At 53.6% G+C, this 12934-nt stretch overlaps 1 protein-coding gene across 2 annotated transcripts; it reads right to left on the bottom strand.

Moving 5' to 3' along the window:
• Positions 1 to 14: 14 nt before the first annotated feature.
• IL15RA (interleukin 15 receptor subunit alpha) lies at positions 15 to 3968 on the bottom strand. Of its 2 annotated transcripts, none has more exons than XR_009418525.1 (5): positions 3062 to 3968; positions 2253 to 2306; positions 1643 to 2040; positions 896 to 1339; positions 15 to 285 (listed from the first exon to the last, which is right to left on the bottom strand). XR_009418525.1 is itself a non-coding variant. In XM_059472949.1 (5 exons), exons 1-5 carry the CDS (start codon positions 3462 to 3464, stop codon positions 1140 to 1142), a joined length of 963 nt encoding a protein of 320 aa, XP_059328932.1. In that variant the 5' UTR covers positions 3465 to 3968; the 3' UTR covers positions 902 to 1139. The 2 variants fall into 2 exon arrangements, 1 of the variants encoding a protein (XP_059328932.1); XM_059472949.1 differs by lacking the exon at positions 15 to 285 and having other exon boundaries at positions 902 to 1165; positions 1261 to 1339; positions 1643 to 2043.
• Positions 3969 to 12934: the final 8966 nt, after the last annotated feature.

Below are 12934 nucleotides of genomic sequence, written 5' to 3'. Positions count from 1 at the left end.
AACAAGTGGATAAAACCTGGATAAGGAAACAAGTGGATAAAACCTGGATAAGGAAACAAGTGGATAAAACGTTCTGATGGATAAATGGAAAACACACAAAAATATTCCTAAATTGTGTTATTTGGTCCTTGGTGGTGTCTGTAGAGAAGCTGCTCCAGCTTGGATTCCCCTGAGCCACTGGGATCGGGATCCAGAGCTGGGATCAGGGCTGGGAGTGGTTCCAAAGGATCCCTGAGCCCTCTGTGAGCCAGGATGGTCCCAATTCCTTTGGCTCCGGCTCAGTGGCTGCAAGAGAGCAGGAAAGGGATGAGAATGTGGGGAATGCTTGGCTGGTTCTCTCTGCTCTAATTCCTGGGATCTGGGGACAAAGCTGGGAAAGGGATGAGGATGTGGGGAAATGCTTGGCTGGGTCCTTCTCCATCCATTTTCTGGGATTTGGGGACAAAGCCAGGAAAGGGATTGGGGAGCTGGAAACAGAGAGCAGGACAAAGCCAGAGCTGCACCCAAGATGAACCAAAATGGTCCCAAAATCTTTCACTTGTCTTGATTTGGGGACAAAGCTGAGGATGTGGGGAAATGCTTGGCTGGGTCCCTCTGCATCCATTTTCTGGGATTTGGGGCAAAGCCAGGAAATGGATGAGGATGTGGGGAAGATCTTGGCTGGGTGCTCTCCATCTGATTTCTGGGATTTGGGGACAAAGCTGGGAAAGGGATGGGACAGGTATCCTGCTATTCCAACTCTATCCATGCTCTTGGACAGGGAATGAGAATTACCTGGGGCAGGGCAGCTCAGCTTCATCCCAAACTCCATCCCAACATCCCAACCCTCTCCCTGCCCACCAGCAGCATCCCCAGAGCCAATTCCCCCAAATCCCAGTGCAGGACACCCACCCACCTTTGGGATCATCCATGGGAATCGTCCATGTTCAGGCCGGGAAGAGCAGCCACACATCCCTGGCTGCTCTGTGTGCTCTGTCCCCCTTCAGGGGAGCATCCAGAATTCCATCCTCCGGCATCCCTCGGCATGGTGGGTGTGCCCAGTGTCCCCAGGGGGGGTGCTCAGCCCGTGGGGACAATGACAGGAGGTGGCACCTCCTCGTTCCCAGAGGGAATTCCCTCCATGGGAATGTCTGTCTCCGTCACGGCGTAGCCCTGCCTGGTGCCTCTGTGGGGGGAAGAGGAGCATCAGTGGCATCCCAAGGCTTTTCTTTGGAAAACACAGAAGCCTCGGAAAACTCAATGCTGGGGTTTGGCACTTACTTCCTCCTCCTCCTTCTCCTCCTCCTCCTCCTCCAGCAGCAGATGGCCGCAATTCCGATGGCCAGCGGCGCCAGGAGTCCTGAGGGATGGACACTCGGGGTGAGGAGCGTCTCCCAGCCTATGGCTGAGGAATTCCACCTAAACAGCTCCGTGAGGAGCCAAAACCACTCCAGGCACCATCACAAGATTCCCTCCCCACCCCTGGAGAGGGGGAATTGGGAATTCTTTCCAGGAAGAAATTTGGGTGCTGAATCCTTCCCCCCCTCAGTGGCATTCCCATTGGCCATGGAATAAAGCTCCCACAGACCCCAAAAGGGATTTTAAGCTTAAAAAAATTGAAATAAGCCCTTGTTTCCCAAAGACTTTTTTTCCCCCAGCTTACCAACAGAAGAGGCCACGGACCGGATGGAAACTGGAAAAGAGGAGAGAAAAGGAAATGTTGAGCTGCAAAGGTAGGAGAGGGGTGGATGCTGGGAGGAGCCTCACTAAAAAGGAGGTCGGAGAGAAGGAGAAGTTCCATTGGAAAAGTAAGAGAGCCTTTGTGGATGCACCAGGCCCCAGGGGAGGTTGGCATTCCTTGGCAATCAGCCCAACCTGCGGCATAATCCGAGGGCGGGATGGGCAGCGGGGTTGTCCCCTCTCCCAGCGTGGACGTGTCCGGTGTTGGAACCATCTCCGGTGGCCTGGATCCATCTGGGGATGGCCCATCAGGTGCTGGTGGCACAGGTGACTGACTGGGAGCTGGAGAGGGGCTGGAATTTGGGCTGGCACTGGTGGTTCCTGCTGGGAAAACAGTGGGAAATGTTTAAATTCCCAAAATCAAAAGGCGGTGCCGTCATTTCCGTGCCCTCATCCAGCAGCCACAGAACACTGGGATTTCACCCCGTGGGATCTGATCCTGGCGCAGGAATGTTGTGGTTCCCACACCCTGGGAGCTGTGGCCTTGCCGTGGCCGTGGCAGCTCCAAACCCAATCCCAATCCCGTTCCTCACCCCTCTGGGTCGTGCTCGCCGCGCCGGGGGCTTCCCTGGAAAGAGCTGGATCTCCTTGGGGAAAACACAACAGGGAGACACCATCAGCTGGGACAGGAACTCTCCAAGTGGTTTGGTAAGTTAGAGAGTCAAAATTATCCTATCCAACACTGAGGTCTGGGGGAAATTCCACAAATTCCAAAACATGGATGTTAGTTGTCAAATTTTAACAATTTTTATATTTCAGCAAAACAAGGAATTAATGTTCACTGCCTTCAAGTCATTATTTCCACTCTATCTTCTATTGATTAATAATTTGTCCCTTTTTAATTATCCTAATTAATCCATCCTTTCATATCCATATTTTTAATTATGTTATCTCAAATTGGGCACCTCTGCCTTATGCAAAGTCTCTTTGTAGTTTATAAATTCAAGTCATGAATTACCATTCTACCATCTATTGATTAATAATTTGTCCCTTTTTAATTATCCTAATTAATCCATCCTTTCATATCCATATTTTTAATTATGTTATCTCAAATTGGGCAGCTGCCTTATGCAAAGTCTCTTTGCGGTTTATAAATTCCGCGTTCCTCCTGGTGTTCTGTCCTCAACAATAAATTCCTCTCCCAGGTCTGGGAGCACTGAAGGATGCGAGGCCCTAAACTTTTGTTTTCCCAAGCCATTAGCCATTAGGAATTCCACGGATTAAATTCCTCTCCATAATTTCCCCATTTCTGATTCCTTTGGAGGAAACAGAACTCGGGCGGCGCTCGCATTTCTTCCCATCCTCCTGTTTGGAGGCGTCCCAGCTTCCCCCGAGGACCTACGGATGCACTGGAGGGTGGGGTCGGTCCAGCGGGGCTGGGAGCCGTTCCAGAGGACGCACTGGATGAGGCTGGAGGTTCCAGCTTTCCGCTTGTAGCCGGGCTTGCAGGAGTAGCGCAGGCGGGAGTTGAGCTCCGTGCGGTTCCCGGCGTCGATGTGAGCGTTGGCCACGGCCTTGGGGGGGCTGCAGTGCACTGGGATGGGAAAAAAACATGGAATCACAACAGGGAGATGAGAAAACCTCTGGCTGTGCTGGGCAATTTCCCCACCCCTCATCCCTGGAAGTGTCCAAGGGTGGGTTGGACGGGGCTTGGAGCAGCCTGGGATAGAGGAAGGTGTCCCTGTCCATGGTGGAACACGGAATGAGGTGATCCCTAAATTCCCTTCCAACCCAGACCTTTCCATGATGCTAGAAAATCCTGCCTAGAGGTGGATATAGGGATTTATCCATCCTGCAAAAATAAAGGAACCTCGTGCCTGACACGGGGGATGGAGAAAGGGAAAATATTCCCAGCTTTTTTTGGATCACTTGTAGCAGCTGCTCCAGAGGCTGGAGAAAGGGAAAACTCCACTTCCGGCATGTTTGTGGTCACTCAGCAGCTCCTCCAGCCAGCAAGGAATTTTTATGGAATTCCATCCCCTTGCAGTGACTGTCCCAGGCCAGCAGCCCCAGCTGCCCCCAGCTGCTGAATTCCAGCTGTGGTCACTGCCCCAATCCTTCCTTCTCCACTCATTTCGCAGCTGGACGTGAAAAATTCCAGCTGCTGGTGAGTCCTCCAGCCTCTTCCCAGGAGTTTTCCCCCTCTGGAAGGTGGCAGCTGAAATCCAAGTACTCCAGACAGAGGGACAGCAGTGGATTTTGAGTTGTGGCTTTGCTTTTCCCCAAACAAGCTCCTGCTTCCCTTCAGCCTCAGGATGAGCTCGGTTCCATAGCAGGGTGATGAAATTTCCACTCTTTTCTGGTGCAAGGGGCAAAATTTCCTGGTTTCTCCAAAGCTGTGCCAGCTCCTGGATCCCTGTGGTGGTGTGGGAACAGCTCCTGGATCCTGGGATGGGATGGATGGAACAGCTCATGATCCATCCCTGGGATGGGATGGGATGGGATGGGATGGGATGGGATGGGATGGGATGGGATGGGATGGATGGATGGATGGATGGATGGATGGATGGATGGATGGATGGATGGATGATGGATGGATGGATGATGGATGGATGGATGGATGGATGGATGGATGGATGGATGGATGGATGGAGCAGGATGGAGCATTGGAGATATCTGGGATGGGATGCACAGATGGGATGGATCCATGCAGGGCTGGGATGTGAAGTGTGGAGCAATGGGAAGCAGGGATAAGATGGAGCAGTGGATATCTGGGATGGGAAGTAGGGACATGATGGAATTATGGATATCTGGGAAATAGGAATGATGGATATCTGGGGAATAGGGATAGGATGGAAAGATGGATATCTGGAAAGGAGGGATAGGATGGAAAGATGGATATCTGGGAAATAGGAATGATGGATATCTGGGATGTGAAGGAGGGATAGGATGGAAAGATGGATATCTGGAAAGGAGGGATAGGATGGAAAGATGGATATCTGGAAAGGAGGGATAGGATGGAAAGATGGATATCTGGGAAGGAGGGATAGGATGGAAAGATGGGTATCTGGGAAATAGGAATGATGGATATCTGGGATGGGAAGGAGGGATAGGATGGAATGAGGCATGGCCAGGATGGATGGATGAATTGATGCCTGCCGTGGATGGAACAATGTCCAGCTGGGATGGAGCAGTGTCCAGCCAGGAGGAACACACAGCTGGGCTGGGATCATTATGGAATAGAGGTGGAAGAACACTGGGAATGGGAATGCCATGGCAGGGAGGACAGGAGCACACAGGGATGGGAATGTGCCAGTGACAGGGACAGGAGTGTGATGGCAGCGGGGATGGGAGCAGGATGGGGATGGGAACAGTGGGAATGGGAACAGTGGGAATGGGAACAGTGGGAATGGGAACAGTGGGGATGGGAACAGTGGGGATGGGAACAGGATGGAGATGGGAGCAGGATGGGAATGGGAACAGTGGGAATGGGAACAGGATGGGGATTGAGAGCAGGATGGGAATAGGAGCACAATGGGGATGGAAACAGTAGGAATGGGAACACGGGGTTGGAAGCACAGTGGGCATGGGAACATGATAGAAACAGAGGGGATGGGAGCAGAATGGGGAATTGGAAACAATAGAGATGGGAACAGAATGGGGAATTGGAAACAGTGGGGATGGGAACAGAATGGGGAACTGGAAATCGTGGGAATGGGAACAGAATGGGGAACTGGAAATCGTGGGAATGGGAACAGAATGGGGAACTGGAAATTGTGGGAATGGGAACAGAATGGGGAACTGGAAATCGTGGGAATGGGAGCAGGATGGGGAACTGGAAATCGTGGGGATGGGAACAGAAATCGTGGGGATGGGGGACTGGGAACAGTGGGAATGGGAGCAGGATGGGGACTGGGGCTGGGGACAGTGGGACAGCAGCTGGGGATGGGCACTGGGGACAGTGGGACAGCAGCAATGGAGACAGGAACACAACATGCACCCACAACACCCAAAACATCCAGAGATAAAAATCTCCATCCTGAAAACCTCCTGCCCCAATTTGTGGCGCATCCCCAGAACATCCAGGAGGAATCTGCTTCGTTTCAGTGCCCAGGTGGATCTGGGTGTGATCCTGGCCAGAGGACACGAGTGACATGGGGACATGCATGTGCTGAGTGCAGCAGCTCTTGGTCTCCTCTCAAGATGAGGGTGAAATTCCTGGAATCAGCAGCTCTTGGAACCAGGAAATGCCTGCCTGAGGATGTTTCACAACAGTGTCACAACTCACCAGAGCTGGCACTGTGCCCTTAGTCAGTGAGAAACCCTCCTGGTGCCAATTCCAGCTGCGCTTCCGAAGGGAGCACAGCAGGAAATTCAGCTGGAAACACCAAAAATGTCCAGGAAAATCCAGGATCTGTGAGCTGTGTTTATGCCTTCCAGCTTTTAAACCTCCTCTCCTCATCCCAATCCCTTCAAAGAGGGTTTTTTTTAACAATTGATTGGAATCTCCTAAAAAATGCCCAAGTTGTTCCAACAAGATCCCAGCAGCGCCGCTCTCCGGGATCACCATCCGGTGTTCACACTATCCATGGATTTCAGCTTGTTTGATGAGACAGAACACGTTCCAAGGGGGAAAAGGGGAGGAATCAGCTGGAGATGCAGAATTTAGGCTTTAATCCCTCAGGAATGAGTTGGAATTTCCCATGGATGGATCATCCCAGGTGCTGAAAGACTCATCCCATTCTTGGCCAACTCCCAAAGGAGCTGCGGCGCCGGGAGCTGACCATCCCAGGAAAACACCTCCAGCTGCCTGATTTCCATCTGGATTCCCTGCATCCTGCTGGGATTAAATATCCACGTTGAAATGTGCCCGATATCCATGGAGTTTGCATTTCCATGGATTTTTTCCTTCTCTTTTTCTTGTCTTTCCCCACCAGCGATGCCGGTTGTGGAGGATGAGTTCATCCTGGCACGCTGGGAAGCAGAACAGGGAATACAGCCAGGATGATCCCTGCCATGGAGATGCTGCCATGTGATGCCATTCCATGTCCAAAGACAGCTTCCCAGGGATGCACAACCACAGCTGGACACTGGAGAATCCACACCACGAAAAACTTGGCTGTTCTCCTTAAAAAATCATCAGGAAAAGGCCCAGAGAAGTGGGGGTTTCCTGCTCAAAATTTAAAAGCCATGAGCAAAAACAAAAGTGGAGAAAAGAGGAATTTCATAAATCTGGATGCAAGAAAAATCCATGAGAGATGCCAAAATCACGGAAATCGATAAAACTTCCACGTTTCAACTCAAAAATATTCCCAATTGAGCCGGGGAGGACAGGATGCCCAGTGGGAACATCGTGGGATGCAACAGCACACCCAATTCTCCATCATGTGAATTAAAAGAAATAAATATTATTTATTTTCTCTAACATGGCCTAAACCCATGGGTTTTGCCCCAAACAACGATCCTGGTGGCAGCACTGCTGCCTGGAATGTTGTCAGGGTGTCTGGGATCCGTGATCAGTGAGGAACGACTTTGGAGGGCTATTTTTAGCTTGTTCCTGAGGCTCAGGGCTCATGTTTTCCCAGTGCATGGCACTCTTCTGGCTTATTTTGGTCACCCAAGACTTTTACATTCCTGGCCATTTGTGTCGTTCTGTTATAAATAGGGATAAATTCATTTTCCAAGGCTTCAGGAGCCCACAGGAGCTCGGAGAACAGTGAGCACTGAAGCTGTCCCAAAGCTGTGCATTCCCTTCCAGCCTTATTTCACAGAATCCTTCACAGCTGCCACATGATCAGCAAATGAAGTATTTCCTAATGCTCTTGCTGCTTCCAGGAGCTTCTGGGAGGATGAACCAAGGCGTAGTTCCAAGGCCCAAGCTGTGATGAGAATTTTCCCAAAGATCCAAGAGCAACAGAACTGGGGAAGGGTGTGGAGAACCAGGAGGGGCTGAGGGAGCTGGGCAGGGGCTGAGCCTGGAGCAAAGGAGGCTCAGGGGCCCTTGTGGCTCTGCACAAGTCCCTGCCAGGAGGGCACAGCCCAGGGAACAGGGACAGGAGCAGAGGGAACGGCCTCAGGCTGGGCCAGGGCAGCTCAGGGGGGATTTTAGGGAAATTCCTCCTGGAAAGGGCTCTAAAGCATTGGGATGGGCTGCCCGGGGCAGGGGTGGAGTCCCCATCCCTGGAGGGATTTAAAGGCCCGTGGATGTGACACTGGGGACAGGGTCAGTGCTGGCCTTGGCAGTGCTGGGTTAATTGTTACACTCAGTGACCTTGAAGGTGTCTTTCAGCCATCATGATCCAGCGATCCCAGGGTTTTGGGCCTTTGGAGAGGCAGGACAGTGATGTGACATTCCAGGCTCAGCAGCCACGGACAACTCCCAGTGCCATGGGAAACCCAGGGAGCGCAGCCAGGCTGAAAACCCACAGGGCTGCAGCTCCCACGTCCAGCACAGATCCTGGAGAGCCTCCCTGGACACTGCCAGGAGCCAGGTGAGCACCCAGGGAACGTGGGGCTGCAGCCTGCAGGGGCAGGGGGCACCCAGGGAGAGGTGTGGGAATGCAGGGAGCAGCGTGGGCACCCCAGGTGTGGCATGGACACCCCAGGGATGCCATGGACACTCCAGGGAGCATCAGGGACACCCCAGGTGTGGCATGGACACCCCAGGGAGCAGCACAGATACCCCAGGGAGCAGCATGGACATCCTGGAGAACAACCTGGGCACCTTGAGAGGGCACTTGGGTACCCCCAGGGAGTAGCATGGGCACCCCGGGGAGCAGAACAACCACCCAAGGAAGCAGAGAAAGCATCTTAGGGATGGCATGGCCACCCCAGGGACAGTGTGGGCACCCCAAATGGGAGTTTGGGTACCCCAGGGAATAACGTGGGTAGCCCGGGAAGGGTAGCGGGCCCCGGAGATTGGCACCGGGATCCCGGGGAGCAGAGCGGGCAGCTCGGGGATTGGCACCGGGATCCCGGGGAGCAGAGCGGGCAGCTCGGGGATTGGCACCGGGATCCCGGGGAGCAGAGCGGGCAGCTCGGGGATTGGCACCGGGATCCCGGGGAGCAGAGCGGGCAGCTCGGGGATTAGCGCGGGCATCCCGGGCAAGCGGAGCGAGCACCTTCGGGACCGGAGCAAACACCTCAGGGGTGGCACGGGCAGCCCAGGGAGAGCGCGGGCACCTCGGTGGGAGCTCGGCAGCCCCGGCAGTGGCGCGATCCCCTCCGGAAGTCGGGCAGGCTCCTGGGAGCGGAGCGGGGATCCCGGGAGCACCGCGGGCATCCCGGGCAGCGGAGCGGGCACGCCCGGGACGGAGCGGGCACCCCGGGGAAGGCGGAGGGACCCCGGAACGGGAGCGGGCACCCGCGGGAAGGCGCAGCGCTCCCCGGAGGGTGTGGACGCCGCGGGCAGCGCTCGGAGCGGGCGCCGGGAGCCCGGGGCAGCCCCGCTTACCGGAGTCGGCGGCGGCGCGGAGCAGCAGGAGCGCGGCGGTGCCGCAGAGCAGCGGCAGCAGCGGCGGTGCCATGGCCCGGCCCGGGGCAGCTCCGCGAGCCGGCGGCAGCTCCGCGGCGCTTCCCCGCAGCTGTCGCCGTCCCGGGGCGGCCCCAGCGCTTTCGCTTTCGCTTTCGAGTCGGGCACCGGCAGGGACGCGCCGCCCTGAGGGGTGGGCGGCGGGACGGGGAGGGGATGCGGGGTCCGGGGGCGGCGGTGCCGGGGGGGGGGTTCGGGACCCCAGCGGAATTCGGTCCCGGGGACCGACTTATAACACAATAGCCGGAAAGGGATGAAACACAGGGATGCGGCGCCCAGCGCGCGTGAGATGCCCTGGGAGGAAAAGGACGAAATTTTGGGGTTCGTGACCCGCGGGGTGCAGTATCGGGTGGAGGAGAGGGGATGGGGTACCCCTGGAGAAAGCAGTGCCGGGGGGATGCGAGATTGGGGTCGCTGCGATAGCCGGGAGGGCCGCGGTTCTCCCGGGATGCAACATCTCGGGAAGGGATCCGATCCCGGCAGGACAGGAGGCAGCACTCCCTGCCCGGGGGAATCGCGGAGTCCCGAGGCGTGCAGGGGATTCCACGAATCCCAGTCCTGGAGATGGAACGTGCTGGTCCCCACACTAATCTCCAAACCGGGAAACGAGCTGTGATCCAGCCCTGCAAGTTCTGCAGAGCTCCTGCAGTCAGGCTCTATCCAACAGCATTGCCAGGACTCAGATCCTGCTCACAACAAATCCTGCCCAGCTCAGCTCCTTCCTCGTGGCCTCTTTATTCTCACATGTTTGGGTTTTTATTTATTTTATCAGTGAGTATCAGCAAATAGCCCCACGTGTCTAGCAAAGGGAAAGCAAAGGGTAACTTGGATAACATTTCATGGCCAAATCTTCGTGACAGGGGGATAAATTCTCCCTCTGCCCCCAAGGAAAGAGAATTAACCACCATGAACCCTCCCTGAAGCAGAAGAGAGGCTGCTGAGAATTGGAGATTTCTGTGCTGGGAATTGGAGATTTCTGTGCTAGGAATTGGAGATTTCTGTGCTGGGAATTGGAGATTTCTGTGCTGGGAATTGGAGATTTCTGTGCTGGGAATTGGAGATTTCTGTGCTGGGAATTGGAGATTTCTGTTCTGGGAATTGGAGATTTCTGTGCTGGGAATTGGAGATTTCTGTGCTGCCAGCACTGACCCCCAGAGAACCCTGCACTTAGCTGAGGCCTGGAGAAGCTTCCAGAATGGAATGGTGGAACTGGGACTGTGGGTGTGCAGTTTGAATGGAAGTGTGTGAGATCATAGGGGGGGAAACTCAGAGTTTAAGGGTTTAGAATGCAGTAATGGATATATAGATACAGATATAGATATATAGTATATATAGTGTATATATACATATACATATAGTATAGATATATACTATATATCTATATATTGATACATATACATATATAGTATATATATAGATATATTGTATGTATATATACTATATATCTATATATTTATATATCTAGATATATAGTAATAGATATATAGTAATAGATTTATAGATATAGATATAACAAGATAGAGATTTTAGGGTGGTGACTACTTCTTCTTCTTCTTCACCTTCTTCTCCCTGGGTTTGGGGGGTGTTGTGTAATTGGACAAAAAAGTCCACATTGCAGGCCACAGGTAGTTAGTCATTAAGTTAAAAGTAAAAATAATTAAAGTATAATTTCTTAACTAAACATTTTATCCTTAAAAAAACCTTCTAAAGAAAGAGATACAACTCCATTTTTTGTGTTTTTGAGTGGAATATATAAAACTCACAGTTTGTGAGACTGAAATAGAAATAAGAACCAGAACTAGGAAATATCTGAATCCAAGCAAGAAATGCTGTCTCATACATTTAATCCTGACCCTAACAAAAAGCAAACAAACCCAAACCACAAAAATCTCACCATGAAGATGTTGAGGAAGAGCAAAGAGAGGATGCGGGGAGCTGCCCTGCAGCTGAGGGCTGTCCCAGTGCCCAGGGTGCCTGGTGACGCCTGTGGCTGTACTCTGGACGGGCTGGGAACCCACAGGATCCCGGCTGGGAAATGTCAGCAGGGCAGGGTTCACAGCACTCTGGGCTGCAGCTCAGCCTGGTCAGCTCAGCCTGGGGGAGAGAAAATTCAGCCTGCAGGGGAAGACTTTGCCTGTCCTCTCAAGGACTCCTCCAAAGGAAATAAACAATCCAATTGTGTCTGAGCTTTCCAGATGAGGGTTTTGGTGCTGCTGATGCAAACGAGCTCTGCAGCTGCTAATCTTCCAGAAGATAAGCACAACTGGGTGAGAGTTTACCTGCAGGGCCGTGATCCCTCCAGGCAGGGAAGGGCACTTTTTGCAATACCTTCCATGGAAATCCTCGAGCCTTTCCATGAAAAACCAGAGCTAGGGAGTGATTGGCTGCTCAGGAACACACTCAGTGCAAGTGGCAGGTCCAGCTCTGCGTGGTGACAACAGGACATGAGCTGGGGACCAGAGGACATGAGCTGGGGACAGCAGGACATGAGCTGGGACAACAGGACAAGCTGGGGACAGCAGGACATGAGCTGGGGACAGCAGGACATGAGCTGGGGACCAGAGGACATGAGCTGGGGACAACAGGACATGAGCTGGGACAGCAGGACATGAGCTGGGGACAGCAGGACATGAGCTGGGACAACAGGACAAGCTGGGGACAGCAGGACATGAGCTGGGACAGCAGGACATGAGCTGGGGACCAGAGGACATGAGCTGGGGACAGCAGGACATGAGCTGGGAACAACAGGACATGAGCTGGGGACAGCAGGACATGAGCTGGGGACAGCAGGACATGAGCTGGGACAACAGGACAAGCTGGGGACAGCAGGACATGAGCTGGGGACAACAGGACATGAGCTGGGACAACAGGACAAGCTGGGGACAGCAGGACATGAGCTGGGAACAGCAGGACATGAGCTGGGGACAGCAGGACATGAGCTGGGACAGCAGGACATGAGCTGGGAACAACAGGACACAAGCTGGGGACAGCAGGACATGAGCTGGGACAGCAGGACATGAGCTGGGGACAGCAGGACATGAGCTGGGACAGCAGGACATGAGCTGGGACAGCAGGACATGAGCTGGGAACAACAGGACACAAGCTGGGGACAGCAGGACATGAGCTGGGACAGCAGGACATGAGCTGGGGACCAGAGGACGTGAGCTGGGGACAACAGGACATGAGCTGGCACTGACCAGCAAAGGGACAGGGACCTGTGGTCCAGCCAAGTGACCAGACACTCAGAGCTATGGCAGGAGCTGAGGAATCCGGAATTTTCCATGCTTGGACTGTGAAGGTCCAAACCCAGGGTGTCCTTTACCTCCTGAGAGGCACCAGCTTGAGCTGTTGTTTTATTATTTATTTACTGCACTGAGATTAAAATTATTTAAGGGTTGAGACATCTGAGGCTCTGCCATGGCAAACGTGGGGTGAGTGGTCTGACCCTGTGAGTGTGGGGTGCAGCTGGGAAGGAACTCCCAGCTCAGGAATTGAGTTCCAGAGCAGCTCTGGGGTGGTCAGAGGGAATTTTCCCGTATTTGTGGGATGATCCCACCAAGCCTTGCCAGGTCCCTGTCTCAGGGAGCCCTTTGTGACCTCCCCAAGGTGCAGCATCAAAGGATCCTTCCCATCCAGCACCAGGACAAGGATGTGATGCCAAAGGATCCCTCCCTTGGGGCAGGGAGAACAGCAAGGGCTGGGCACAGCATCTGGATCTCCAGAGGAATTCACCTTTGGAATCAT

This window comes from Ammospiza nelsoni, chromosome 5 (genome assembly GCF_027579445.1).
Source record: "Ammospiza nelsoni isolate bAmmNel1 chromosome 5, bAmmNel1.pri, whole genome shotgun sequence".
In the NCBI taxonomy this organism is placed as follows: Eukaryota; Metazoa; Chordata; class Aves; order Passeriformes; family Passerellidae; genus Ammospiza; species Ammospiza nelsoni.
The sequence above is the reverse complement of the archived record's forward strand: the minus strand, read 5'-3'. Positions and strand labels throughout refer to the sequence as shown.